This window comes from Mustela nigripes, chromosome 14, assembly GCF_022355385.1.
Source record: "Mustela nigripes isolate SB6536 chromosome 14, MUSNIG.SB6536, whole genome shotgun sequence".
In the NCBI taxonomy this organism is placed as follows: Eukaryota; Metazoa; Chordata; class Mammalia; order Carnivora; family Mustelidae; genus Mustela; species Mustela nigripes.
Genome location: NC_081570.1, coordinates 100,721,407 through 100,736,875, shown reverse-complemented (window position 1 = coordinate 100,736,875; position 15,469 = coordinate 100,721,407). Strand labels below are relative to the sequence as shown.

The 15,469-nt window shown below is 37.5% G+C and overlaps 1 protein-coding gene across 2 annotated transcripts in view; it reads right to left on the bottom strand.

Moving 5' to 3' along the window:
- Positions 1–15,469, bottom strand: part of MAN1A2 (mannosidase alpha class 1A member 2) — a 202,172-nt gene that overhangs the window by 135,142 nt on the left and 51,561 nt on the right. For both annotated transcript variants that reach the window (XM_059375859.1, XM_059375861.1), the window contains exon 2: positions 4,931–5,186. In XM_059375859.1, coding sequence (XP_059231842.1) covers positions 4,931–5,186 — 256 coding nt within the window. The remainder of the gene's footprint in view (positions 1–4,930; positions 5,187–15,469) is intronic.

Genomic DNA, 15,469 nt, shown 5'->3' with positions numbered 1-15,469 from the left:
ACTCCATTTATATTAGCATCAAAAACATGAAATATTTCAGAACAAATGTAACAATATGTACAAGAATTATATACTGAGAACTATAAAACACTGCTGAGAAACCAAAGAAAACCTAAATAAGTGGAAACATGTAACATGTTCATGTAACACTGGATACTGTTAATAATTCTTCCTAATACATCTACAGATTCAATAAAATCCCAATCAAAATCCAGCAACCTTCTATTTTCATAAAGAAGCTAATTCTAGAAAGGCAAAGGACCCAGGAATGCCAAAGTAATTTTTAAAAAGAACAAAGTTGGAGGATTTAACCTGACATCAAAGCTTACTATAATTTAAGAATTCAATATAGGGTCCTACTGGCATTAAGGGTTATGGAATAGGTATGAGTCCAGAAAGGGGCTCAACAACTACTGATTTTATCATTGGATCCTGAACAAAAGTGCCAACGTAATTCAACAGGAAAAGGATAATCTTTTCAACAAATGATGCTGAAACGACTAGAATGCCCTATGGGCAAAAACTGAAGCACGGCCCTTACTTCAGACAATAAACAAAAAAATTAACCAGCAACAGATCACAGACAAAGGTTAAAATTAAAACTAAAATATGTGCCCATACAAATACTTGTACACAAATGTTCACAGCAACTTTAACCATAACAGTCAAAACCTGGAACAACTGTTGAACAAATGTTCAACAGGTGAATAAATAAAACAAGTTATGGTATACCCATATAATGGAATACTACTAAGGAAAAAATGACCTTCATGTGCAATCTACATAGGTTAATCTCAAAAAAATTATGCCACGCAAATGCCCAGAAACAAAATATCACATACTTTTGTACTTTATGATTCCATTTGACTGAAACTCTAAAAAAGACAAGCAACCTATAATAATTAAAAGTAGATCAGTGTTTGCCTGTGACCAAGGAATCGGGTGGACTGACCAAAGAGGGGCTCAAGAAAAACATTCTGAGATTATAAATATCTTGATAATAGTTGTTATACAGGTATATACAGCTATCAAAACCCATCAACAAGCAATACTCTTAAAATAGGTACATTTTATTTTTTACAAAATCATGTCTCAAAAAGCTCAATTTTTTAAAAATTTTATTTATTTGGCAGAGAGAGAAAGAGCACACACAGAAGCAGCAGCAGGCAGAGGGAGAGGGAGAAGCAGGCTCCCTCCTGAGCAGAGAGCCCAGCATGGGACTGGGATCATGACATGACCTGAGCTAAAGGCAACTGTTTAACCAGTTAAGCCACCCAGGCACCCTTCACCAATTTTTTCCATTTATCACTGTATTTTGAAATACAGTCTATAGGGCTAGTTCTTAATTTCTAAAAAAGGTTTAGGTATGTACCATATTCCCCTACAGTTAGCGATAATTTAGCTCTTTTATGCCACTACCTCAGCATACACTTCCCCACTTATATTTCTCTGACCCGCATCCTCCCAATGTAATTAACATGTTTTTCTTGTAATTATTATATTACCTTATGCAACTTTTGTTTGCCCTGCTTTTAATTAGTTATCTGAGGGCTTCGGGTTTTGTTTGTTTGTTTACTTAAGTTTTTAATGTAGTAATTCTGAATTTACTTCCAAATTATAGATGAGCTCCAAAACCTGTCTCAGTATATATCCAACACATCAGATAAACTATCAGTTCCATTTTATTCTGATATATCCTTCCTGAAGCTCTCTATCCCTCCTGTTCTGACCTCGACTTCTGTTCTCTCAGCCTGAAGCACAGCAGTCACCCTGCTGAGTCCCTTATTCAGAATCCTGAGAATCCTTTCTCTCTCTAGTGACAGATCCCTTGTTGCCAAAATCTCTTCTCTTCCTATTTTTGTGCTGAAGCATATTTTTCAATAGCAATCTGAGAAAATGACTAAATTTACCCTCAGATTTGATTCACAATTTGGCTGAATATATAATTTTCTAAGCTACTGTTCCGCTCTCTTCCAGTTTCCAGTATTATGGCTGAGGAATCTGAGGTGCCATTATATACAATCCCATCTTTTTTTTTTCCTCTGTAAATGTTTAGGATCTGTTTTTGAATGCTTATTTTTCTAAAATTTCAGTAGGAATCTTTTTTTTTTTTTTCTATTTTTTTGCTCATTGTTGTTCCATGTCTGGTAGGTCCTTTCAATCCCTAAGACCCACATTCTTTAGTTTCAGCCAGTTTTTTTAAATTGACTTCTTCTCATCTATTTTCTTCATCTAATCACTTGTCAAATGTTCCTGACTAATCTTACCTTCTTGTTTGCTCAATCTCTTTCTTTGTTCTACTGAGAGATATGTTCAATTTTATCTTCCAACTCTTCTACTGAATTTTAAAATTATATTTTTTTAATTTCTAAGAGCTCCTTCATATTCTATAAATGTTCCTTTTCATAACCTCCTGTTCTCATGAGTTCCATTTTTTTGTCATGCCAATGACAATTTTTTTTTTCTTTTTTGGTCCTCCCCATATTGTTTCTATATTCTCTGAATTCCTGAATTCTTCCATCTGTTTTGTTTTCTAATGTAAGAAACTTTCCTGAAATGCCTAGTGATCTTTGGTTTGTTCTTCACATCAGAGGGAGGCACTTACAAGATAATTAAATGCTGTCAGTGAATGAGCCAAACTTGAGCTGAGCCTCATCTTAGGGACTACAGGTGAACCCAGGGGTTTTCACTGAGGAACACTCTAGATCTTTTCTCTTGGGCCAGTCTCCCCAGAGAAGTCCGCCCGTCTTCTGCTTATTGAATATGAAAGCCTGGCTGCCAGAATTCGGAGAGTTGAGCAGGAGAAAGTGGTCTCAATATTCAGAACACTTTTCACTTATTCCCTCCTCTCTGACCACATTTTTTGGTCAGAATACCAGCCATAACTGGTATTCCCCAAATTCAGACCTCTTCTAATTTATCCCTCAAAAAGCTACAGTATACTCTAGTCTTCTGTTGGGGAAGGGAAGGCAGCAGCTAGGATGCCTAAGCTGGAGAACTGGAGATCTAAGAGTTATGAGCACTTTTTAAAATGTTCAAATAATCCCTTTCTAATGTCATTTTATACCCCTTCCTTCAGAAGTAACCAATGTCTCTAATCCTTGAAACTTTCAGGTATTCCTCAGTTCACATCATCTTGTCTCTTGTTAGTTTCTTCCCCTATAAGCTTAAGGTTCAACTTTCTCTGCCTGCTAAGCCAGTGACCATAATGTTTAACAGGAGCCTACCTGTACAGGAGGTCTTAAAATGTTTCATGTTGACTTGTAAGAACACTGGATATATGGATATTAAAGGGTTAACTCACCAGGTCTAGGCTGTCCAAACCCTGTACATTCCAAAGAAAGATTTGCCCTGTGCCAGACTCCTAGAAAATAACCACTAAATCTTATTACCCTGCCTTTTAGAGTACCTTCGATTAAGTGTAGCCTTGGGCCATGTGAACAGTTTCTGCTTACAATGTGATTTATGGTGGGGGCCTTGGGTTACATGATATCAGCCTGACCTCTTGGAGGTGTTAGAGAACTAAGGTCAGTCACGCCTACATAATGAACCTCAAATAAAAGCCCTGGACAGCAAGGCTCAGGTGGACTTCCCTGGTTGACGATACTTCCTTACCATACATCATTGCTGGACACTTAAACACTGTCCATACCACTCCACCGAAAGGGGACAGCTAGAAACTTGCATCTGGTATGTACTGGACTCTCTCATATGGGCCTTTCCTATTACTAATTTTAATCTGCATGCTACTGCTGCAATAAACCCAAACCATGAAAACAACTGCTTTGTTGAGTTCTGGGAATACTTCCAGTAAATTACTAAGGCTGTGGTGGTCTTGGGAGTCCCCTAAACACACACTGTTATTTGAATTATTATGTACATAGGAAAGTGTTTCAATAAATTCTAATTACATCTAAAAACTAGCAGGTCAGTCATCTCAGGAAAAAAAAAAAAATCTATCAATGTTTCTCAATACAGTCCAAATAAAGTGCCTACAGCAGCCAGCACATTAAGACAGTCTCCAGAGCTGAGGTAACATCAGAGTACAGCTCTAGTTTGATTCCATTAAGGTCAAGGTTTTATAATAATTCATAAGGCCAAGCTTTACGTACCTGCTAAGTCTTTCATAATCATTACTAGAATATTTCCAAATAGATATTTAACTATTCAAACTAAACTTACCATCTTCTTTTATGATAAATAATCCCTTTGAAATATTGCTGATGCTGTTACAACCTGACAAAACCTTTTTCTTCACAGGCAGTACTTTACCAAGAATCAGCAGGAGTTCTAGTTAACAAAACTTAACTGTAGTATTCACTAAATTCCGCCCCCTCCCTACACACACACACACACATACCATGGCATTCTCTTTATCTCCAAATAATTCCTAGAATAACAATTTGAAAGACTTCTGAGACTAAACATTTAAAGAATCCTGAAGTCAATCGGTCCCCATTCTTTAATCTTTTGAGACTCTTTGTCTCTGCAGTAAGGGCAGAAGGGTTTGATGACCTATTCTTTAAAAGATGGCAGATAAAATGCTAATTTTTCAGAGGCATGTTTATGAGGAGATTTGCATAGTATCTAGCAGAGTCCCTTGTAACTAAACACTTCAGAAATTTCTTATTCAATGATAAATTATTTACAGATCTATTCTCCATTATTTATAAAATGTTGGATATCAAAAGCTCCCTCAACAGAGAGTGGTATAATGATCCAAACAACATTATATCAAAATTTCAAGTGTCCAATAATTATTTTATAATCCCTATTAAGAAAGATTATTGCCAACTTGGAATCTGAACTATGAGCATGACCCCAAAACAAACAAGAACAAAGTATGACACCATAGATGATACAAAGGCATATACATTTAAATCTAGTCAAATACCATAACCTCTCCACATCATAAATCTTGTTTTATTACCTCTTTAATTTTTTCCCTTTTCTTTCTTATGTCATTATCTTCTGGGTCTCCACCATTTATTCCTATTAGATTTGGTATAGGGACTGGTGGCAGTGGCTTCTTCTCTTTTGCCTTCATCTCTTGGACTACCTTATTTTTCTCCGTCTGAATTTCTGCCCGAATTTCCTCTCTCGACTTTTTTAATTTTTCTTTTGCTTCTTCCAAGGCCTTCTCGTGATCTGCTCGAATTTTATTTCTCAAACGTTCCTCTTCTTCCCTATAAGAGAATAAAAAAAGGTCTGGTAAGAATGATCCTTAAGAACTTCAATCTTTGAACCTAAAATTTAAAGTTTCCTGAGCCAAACCCTGTTAGAAGTTTCGTACTCCAGCCATTAAAAGGTAAGGATGATCTGTGAAAGAGACTCAGATTTATCTGCCCAAATAGGATAAATATAACTTGTTATAAGCCCTGGATGCTGAAGACCAAACACTTTACAAGGTGGAAGAGGGAACCTAGAAAGAAAGTTACAATTGCAGGAGCAGTGAGAACAGAGCAAAGAACAATCAGTAACTTATCAGAAGACATGAAGAAAGAAAAGGGAGGGGGAGGGAGAAAAAAAAAAAACAGAGCAAAAACAAGACGGGGGAGAGAAAATAAAAACAGAATTAAGTATGGGGAAGGGACAAAAATATAAATACAGGGTCAAGGAAAGTGATAAGTGGAAAAGAGAAGATCTAGGGAAACTTTTCATTTATTATTATTAGTACATGATATGCTTCTAAAACTTTTATATTTTGAAAATCCTACAGATCTTAACACAATTCCCAAGTGTTGTGGGAATTGAGAAGAGATTCCAATTCAGTAGGTCTCTATGAAACCCATGACTGTGTTTTACGAAGAGCTCCTCTGATGAATTCTGGTATGCACACAGGTTTGGACACCACAACCGCAGTGGACACTTACAGGGTTTTCTACCCTGGCCTACTTTTGTGAGAGCTTAATCTTCTCTCCACTTCTACCCCCATCCACATGAATGAATACAGGAGTGGTAGTTACTGTTTTCGACATCAGCCAATGATGACTGCTCTAAGGGTAAATATCTCAGTAGTCACCAGAGTCAACTCTCTAGACATTCAATTCAAACTCTACCGGACCTACAACATTGCTGTTGGAAACAGAAAATGGAACAGCCAGTTTCTTAAGAAATTCAATATGTAATTACCACAAAATTCAGCAACTGCACTGGAAATTTATCCCAGCAAAGTGAAGGTGTATGTTCATAAAAAACCTATTCATAAGCCCATCACAAAAGGACAAGTACTATATGATTCCACTTATGTGAGATATTTAGGATAAACAAAATCCTACAGAGTAGAATAGTGGTTCGTTGCCATAGGATGGGGGGAGAAAGGGAAATGGGAAGTCACTGTTTTAAGGGGTAGAGCTTCAGTTTTGCAAGATCGAGAGTTCTGGAAATGGTCACAAAACAATACAAATGCATTTAATACCAACACACTGTACACTTAAAATTAGCTAAAGTACTAAGTGTTATGTGTATCCTAGCACAATTTCTAAAAAACACTGGAGGGAAAATCCTATACAGAAATGTTTATAATGACTTTACCCATAATGGGCAAAAACTGAAAACCACTGAGGTATCCTTCACCAAGTAAATAAACAAATCACTGTTTATACTATGGTCTAGCCACACTATGGAATACTACTCAAAATAAAAAGAAACTATTCATACACACTTGAATGAATTTCAAAGGTATTACTCCGTGAATGAAAGAAGCCCATCTCAAAACATTACATTCCACTTTATTCCTTTTACATGACATTCTCAAAAAGACAAAAATCTAAGGATGGTGAGTAGGTCAGTGGTTGCCAGGAAGTATGGTTGGGAGAGAATTACCTTTAAAGGAATAACACATAAGAGAGTTTTGGGGGATGAAAGCATTGTTATGTAACCCAATTATCGTGATTATGGGAATACATATATGTGTTTAAAAATCACAGAACATCCAGAGAAAAATACCAGTTTACAGCCTAATATTAAAAATAAAATGTTAAATGTTTAGAGAAAAAACTGGATTGCTAGCAGTAAAGAGGGGCTGATGAGGGAAACAGGAGAGACCACCAGAGACAGGGCAAAGAGGCACCTGAAGGCAGGGAGAAAGAATCCACGGGGCCTCCAGACAGAGTGGAGGTGGGAAGACTGCAGCAAGGATAAGCCAAAGCTGGCCCGTGGGTGAATTCATGAGCAATTCTGGGCTGCTCCGTTCAGGAGACTCGGGCAAAAAAGGGCATCGTCTGCCTTCCAAACTGCCCCCCTCTCCTTACCAACAGAGAAACACTGTGCCCAGCCCACAAATAATGCGTCTATGTCAACCAAGTCTCTCTCAAATGCCCCTGCAGCTAGAGGTGATCACACAACCCTATTCCAACCACACAGGCAAAGGAGGACTCTAGGAAATAATTTCCTTTTGGAATTAAAAAATGGACAGAACCATTTGAGAAAAGGGCCCGTTAGCTACTAAGACCAAACCTATCAAAATACCTACTCCTATCTTCAGCTGTGGTTGTGATGCCTAAAACTGTGACAGCCATTTTGCAGGCAAAAGGCTCAGGGATAAATGAACAACATCATTCAGGAAAAGAAAAGAAAGACATAAAGTGCTGCTGATATCATTAGGTTGCTACCAGGGCCTTCAACTGCCAGTCTCCAGATTTCGGGGTCTATGAAGCTGAACCAGTTAGGTGTTCTGTCACTTCCACCTGAGAATGTTCCCAACACCCTCACTTAGTGAGCAAACAATGCACACAGTGAGGAAAGCAGTAGGCCTGGGACTAAGTCCCAAAGAAGAGTACCATCAAACAGGAAGGACTGGTTCTTTCAAGGGCAGAGATTGATGAGTGGGAGAGACTCCGTCAGGAACAATGCTTCCCCTTTCTAGCTCCAAGCACCATGTTACCACTGAAAGGCACATGGAAGCCCCCACCATGTGTGCAATGGCTCACCTGGGCATCACTTTAGAAGCACCCTCATGCACCAGCAAACCTCCACCAACAGCTGGGGATTACATGCCGCCTTCTCGAGCCCACCCTAAGGGCCACAATACATTCACTGTCCCTCTCCAAAGCTTCACAATGCACATGGGTATTTTAAAGGCTCTGCGAAGTTCTGCAATAAAGGTGCCTAGCATAATACTGCCCAACCTTTTTTAGTCACAATCCCCTTCTAGCACACCCCTTTTAGCATGCCATGAAACACTGTCACAGATGAATATTCTCAAACTATGCTATCAGCCAACTAAGGCTTTGGTAGAACCTGCCACTTTTTCACTGTGTGACATTAGATGTGTATCACCTCTCTGAAGCTTCTTTTCCCATCTGTGAAGAGTATCCCCACCACCCTTACAAGACTGTTATGAGGAATGGATGAGATGACACAGGAGTCTAAGAGTACAGAGAAGTCCTTATCAACACAAGTTTCCTTCCTTCCCTTACCACCTATCCTCTTCCTCACCACACACGCGCACACACACACACAGAGCCATTTAATGATCAGGGATAACATCATTGTCCTCAGACACCAGGGACCAATACCCAGGGACACCTTGCAACTTTTCAGCATCCCTGCACTGAATGACATAACACTTATGGGCAAACCTACAAGGATTTAGAGGGCACCAAATGCTCTTAAAATGTGGCTCACCTCCTGCAGAACTAGCAGAGAACTATGCCCTCTCTTTTCCATTCCTGACTCCTTTGCCCATATGCCCATAACAGCAGCTGGGACCTTCAAGATCACCTTAGAAATAAAAGGCATAATGAGCATGAGTACTGGGAAGCCCATTTTCATTCACTATTTTTACTAATTAAATACTAATAGCAATGATTCCTCTAAAAGCAAAGAAGTATATTTGAGAGCAACATGTATATGTAAACAATCTTCAAATTACACAGTTATTTTTAAAAATTAAAAAAACTGAACCATCTAAATTTTAGTACTCTATAAGAAAGCCCCCAGTCACTTTACCCCACTTTTGCTATTGTTATGGCATCCAAACGTTGTTCAGCAGAACCTATACTGTTGCAATACTTGTGTGGTCTCATTCAGAAATATTTTGAAAACCTAAAGATCTATAAATTTGCATCTGTCCCTCAAAATAATTTTTTGTTTAGCAGTTTAGTGAATACAGTCAGCATGGAATAACCACCATAACTTGGAGTTCAAAGAAAGACCAGTCTAGTCCTCATCAGGAACTCCGGAGTCCCAAGGAACTGAGCTGAATCTCCCATTAACTGGGTGCCGAGAAGAGTCATTTTATAGTTGAGGACAAAAAGCACCCAAGGTAAAAGTACTTAATCCAAAGGCCAGGAGACAATTCCTTTCCAGCTCTGCCCCAACTTACTCTGCAATCCGACACAAATCATTAAAAACCCACAAGATCAGTACTTTCTGGGTAAACACATATTAATACTACCCCAACTACACCACTTGGCTACTGGTATCCAAGGTAAGTAGAAGCACTTCATAAAATGTAACCATTAATTATATCAAACACCCTAATCTCTCTGATAGTTTTCTTCTCTCTACATACACATATCAAATTTTTATTTTCATTTTGGTCTCCTTTCAAGGGGCTCTTCAAATTTTTAGTGGCCAAATTTCCAGATTTGCCATTACACCAGCTAAATCAACTCTTTTCACTTAGTTCATCTTTTACTTATGTATTTTGAAGATTTTTTGTAACTTTGATATCTTCAACAGATATCAACGTTGAACTTGCACCTGTATATGTTTCCGCTACCTTTCCATCAGTGCCTTTTATCTTTCTGTGCAGTAAACAATCTGCCCCATCCAAAGAGAAGTCTGGCCTTTATCATACCTCAACTTCTGGGAGGTTATCTTTCATATCTGACTAAAGCATTCTTCTTCATGGTGAGTGCTGGCCATACCCAACCTTAGGGTGGGGCTGGCCACATCTGAGAGTCCTAGAGTTAAGGCAGGCCACACTAGAAACACCAACTCTATGACTTTGGGTGAGGGTTCTGGGTAAAACAGTTTTACTGAGAATGAGTTCAATCATGTGGGCAATCAATTAATTGCGCCTATTTAACAAAGCCTCAATAAAAACTCTGAATACCTGGTTAGCAATACATGCTGGCACACTCTGTGGGGAGAAGACACTAGAAGCTCCACATCTGGAACCTTCCTGGACTTTACCCAATGTGCTTCCTCCTTTGGCTGACTGTAAACTCTATCCTCTCCCTATAATCTATAATTCTTCTGTAAGTTTAACAGCTTTCAGTTAAGCTCTATGACTGCTAGCAAATTACCAAACCTGAGGGTGGTTGTGGGAGATCCCTGAAATTGCAGGTGGTGTCAGAAGTGATGTTGTCTTGTGGAGAGATGAAACTTAAACTATGAAGCTAGGCTAACTCTGGACACCTTCCAAGGCTTCCAATAAAATCCAGTCTTACATATACTGGTTCTCATGAAATCTGAAATTGCTTTCTACCAATTACATCTTTATGTGTAATATTTAACTCACTTTTTGATACCCTATACATAATGTAAGGACTTGTTGTTGTTGTTTTGTTTTTGTTTTGTCCTTCCATGCACCCTTGGTCCTTGAAAAGCAAAGGCAAATGACAACAGCTATTGTGGCTTAAATCATGTAAGACACTGGTTTAGTCAATGACTTAGATTATCTTATTTAATTCTCACACCAATTTATGAGGTACCCTCTATTAAGCACTGTTCTCCATCTTATTAGAAAAATACTATGGCACAAAGAGAAAAATTTAGTAATTTGTTCAGGGTCATAGAGCTAGTAGAGAGCCTAGACACAAGCATATGCATTTTGACTTCTTAAACATTTATGCAAATAGCACCTTTCATGTAAGAGATGAATTGTATTTAAGACTTTGTCTCTTGCTGTGGAGATACAAACACAATTTCTCAATCTTTCCTCCCTTTTTCTTTCATCCTATAGCCCTCACTTTTTAGCTAAACACATGCTCCTGCTAAAAATAAAATCTATTTCTCAGACTCCCTTACTGAAACTGCCCTATAGAATTTGTGTGATCACAAATAAGCTTTTATCTTGCTTAAGCCACTGTTGTTTTGTGACTTTTATGCTTGGTAAAATGACCTAATATTAACTGAACTACTCACTCTCCAACCAAAATGTTCTATTTCCCTGAGGCTTTCATTAGTATCTGAGGGCTGATTTGCCAGAAAGAAACTCATCAGGTGATAAATTTCCCTCTCCAATTAGAGTACTAAAATAAGTCATGTTTGGAAACATTCTGAAGGGCAAATACAATCCTCAACTACATAAGGATACATAAAATTACATTGAAGTCTTATTTGGCAAAGATTGAGGGGGATATACAAATACTCTCTCCCTCTCTATGCTTCACCTAAGGAACATGAAGTTTCATCCATCCTTAAAACTAAATCAATAAAAACTTCCCTCAAAACTGCCTGTGTCCACCTTTACCAGTGCCCCCTTCCTTCTATCACTATACTTTTTCAAAAGCACACTTGCCATTTCTACTTTCCTTAACCTCACATCACGCTTCTATCCATCACAGTTAAAAACTGATAACCAAGTTTATCCATCCTTTGAAACCACCTCTTCCTCACACTTGCCTTTCCAACAAACTAATCACAGGTTTTACCACAACCAGTTGCCCCAAAAATGTCGTATTCCATCTCCACTTCTGTTAAAGAGTACTCTATGTACTCTTCCTAGTCAACATCAACCAACTGTATTTTCTCAACTATTATATATACATGTGTGTATGTGTATATATATATATATATATGTATATATACATACATACATATACACACACACACACACACACAGAGTCAGCCTTTCCCAGGTTATATATATATATGTGTGTATATATATGTGTGTATATACATATACACACACATATGTGTGTGTCAGTGTCCACATTGTCCATGTTATACATATACATATACATACATACACATGTATACATATATACATACATATGTATGTATGTATGTCCACACATATATGTCCACATATATATGTATATACACATACACACACATGTACACACACACACATATATAACCTGGGAAAGGCTGACTGTGTGTGTGTGTATATATACATATACATACATATACATACATATATATACATACACACACACACATATACAGTCAACCTTTCCCAGGTTACTAAGTACTCCAAATCCAAATTCTAACAATATGTAAGACATTGCCATCGACTATTTGCCAGTCCGACATGTCCAAAACAGAAGTGAATGATTAATATGGAAAAGGGACAATCACAGGCTAAGTTCATTCACAAACAAGATTTTTTTTGTTTTAAAAATATCAGCAAAGTTAACAACAATAATAAAACATGGAAAAAATAATTCATCATAACTATTATGATCAGTTATAATCATAACTTACTCCAGAAACAATAGCTTAACATTAGAAAATTCCATCCATTCATTTACCTATTATTAAAGAATAAAATTATGTCAATCACTCAGTAGAAACAGAAAAGTAAAGTGATAAAATTCAACATCCATTCCTGATTTTAAAACCTTAGAGCAAGGGGCGCCTGGCTGGCTCAGTCAGTAAGGCCTACAACTCTTGTTCTTAAGAGTTGTAACTCAAGTCCCACCTTGGGCAGAGGAGATTATTTAAAAAATAAAATCTTAAAAAAAATAAAACCTTAGAGCAAAGGAGAAAAAGAGACCTTTTTCAACCTAATCCAAAACCTAGAGCAAATAGCAATCTAAACAGTAAAACCTTAGAAGCAGTCCCTTCAAAATGAGGGAAATACGTAAGAAAGCTCACCATCCAAATTTTATTTGATTGTACTAGATGTCTTAGCCAGCAAAGTAAAAGATGAAAATGTTAAGAAACAGTTCAAAGTCTTCTGTCATAGATAATATGATTTATACATAGGAAACCCAAAGAACCTACAAATTATCAGAAATAAGAGTGCAGCAAGGAAGGGAAAAAAATGAACAGAAAGCAGACACCCAATAAACATCACTGCCTTTCCTTCCTACCCTTTTTGGGTCTCACCTTTCTAGACTCCAAGCATTCAAACTTCCACTGACACATTCCTTTCTCTTAAGGTAAAGCCACTGTTTACATCAGCTTTCATTCACACCCATTATTTCACTGCTAAGACTTCCAGGCCCTGTCTTCCAATTTAGATTTAAGAAGCATAAAAGCCCTTAAAGACTTTGTCAGATAACTTTTCTAAAGCATTAAAAGTGAGGAATTTTATCACAGTGACTCTTACTAATCTCCAAATTTTAATAACACTATGAGCTGACTAAAAAACATGCTGAATGAATCAAAAACATAATGCTATATTCCAAAAGATAAATGACAATGACCTATATGATAGGCCCTATATGATGGCCTTTAAAAAAAAAAATTTTTAAGATTTTATTTATTTGAGAGAGAGAGACAGAGCACAAGTGGGAGGAGGGGGAAGATAAGGGACAGAGAGAGAGGGAAAAGCAGATTGCCCATTAAGCAGGGAGCCTAACACAGGGCTCAGTCCCAGGACCCTGAATTCCAGGACCCTGAGATCATGACCTGGGCCACGGCAGCCACCCAACCAACTGAGCCATCCATGTATCCCATGATGGCTTTGTTCTTAATTATAAAATATTAACCTTTCAAATATCCTGTATTTTAAAAACACTCTAAAGAAACTTCAGGATCCAAGAAAGCACAACAAAAATCTGTGAGGTAATTATATAAATAGCTATTTGTGCACAATCATAGGCCAAGAATGGTTTTAGGAAACAACCATAAGATAGTCAGCAGGAGATACAAAATATACTAGAGTAAGAATATTCTACCGGGCTTAGTGACAAGTGCCTAGAAGAATTTAAGACCTTCCAAAAAGAAATGCCACTGCTTCAAGGTCATAAAGGTTGAACTCCTGAAACTCAAGCTAACTAAAAGATAAAACCATGCTAATTATTTTCCGAGGGTTATTCACAAATATGGTGTAGGATAATTCTTCACAGCAAATGAATGCATTCTACATGCACAGAACACACTACCATACAAATGACAAAGAACTTTCTGAATGTTACCCTTTTAAGCTAAACCGTGTACCTTCTGGTGTACTAATTTGTAGTTAAGAACCAAAAAGCATGAATTCTATCACATTTAGGTTCCCTATTCCGCAAGAGTGAATCCATTCTTAAGAAAACACATTAAAAGGAAAGCCCAACTGTTCATCAGTACAACTGGTCAGTCACCTGAAAAAAACTGAAAGAGATTCAAAGTGAAAAAAAATTCCCTGAGAAATCCAATGACCCTCAAATCTCCATACCAAATCCACTTACTCTGATCATGTGCACCCTATATAATACCAAGTTCTTTCATGTTCCCATTTTAATAATGCAGCTCATGAACCATCAACACAACTCACTGTCTCTATCTTAAATTTGGCAGATATAGGTCATCCATATGGTCATTTAAAAAAATTGTTTACAACAGAGAACTGTTATAGATCAATCTGACTACATTTTAGGGAATTTTAGTTTGAGTTAATTGTGATTTCAGATTAAATCACTAGTTATCAGTCACTGAATTAATTTCAGCTTAACTCAATAATAAAAAATATTTACCAAATGTGAGGGGCACTTAGCTAGGTGTAGGGAATACAAAGAAAAATAAAATATTATTTGCCCACAGGAGTTAACAATCCAATAAAAATGCAAACTAAGTAAATATAAAATGAGTGGATCACAAAAACATAAATAACTACAGGTGGTATACCAGGGACTTTAGGTTAGACTGAAGTAGTAAGATATCCACAGAAAAGGTATTCTCTAAGCACACGTATGCCTTGAGAAGATTTACATAGGAAAATAGCTTAGAAATGCATGATCTTCAGGGTACCTGGGTGGCTCAGTTGGTTAAGAGTCCTGACTCGGTTTTGGTTCAGATCACCATCTCTGGGTCAAGGGATTGGGCCTGAGGCCCGCATTAGGCTCTGCGCTCAGAGGTGACTCTGCTTGGGATTCTCTCTCCCTTCTCCCTCTGCCCCGCCCTGTTCCTCTCTAAAATAAATAAAAATAAATATTGGGAGTAAAAAAAAAAAAAAAAAAGAAATGCAAGATCTCCAAATCCCAATTAAAATGAAAAACATGAGTTTTCCAGGCAGATCAAGAAAATAAGGGCATGCTAGGCATAGAAGGGATAGTATGTAAAGATATGGAAGAAGTGACCCAACACCCCAGTTAGCAAATAAGTTGCTGTATCCACTAAATAATAGTGTGTGTGGTGGGAGGTGGTATGGTACAGTAGAGTAAAACAGACTGGACATAACAAGGAAGGTGGAGAGGACAAAAACTTAATTGAGCTTGCATTGCGTCCTGATGACAAAAGGAAGCCACTGAATGACATCTACTTGAAAATGGCATACCTCTTACTTAAATTTTTTAATTTTTTAATTTCTTATTTTTTATAAACATACATTTTTATCCCCAGGGGTACAGGTCTGTGAATTGCC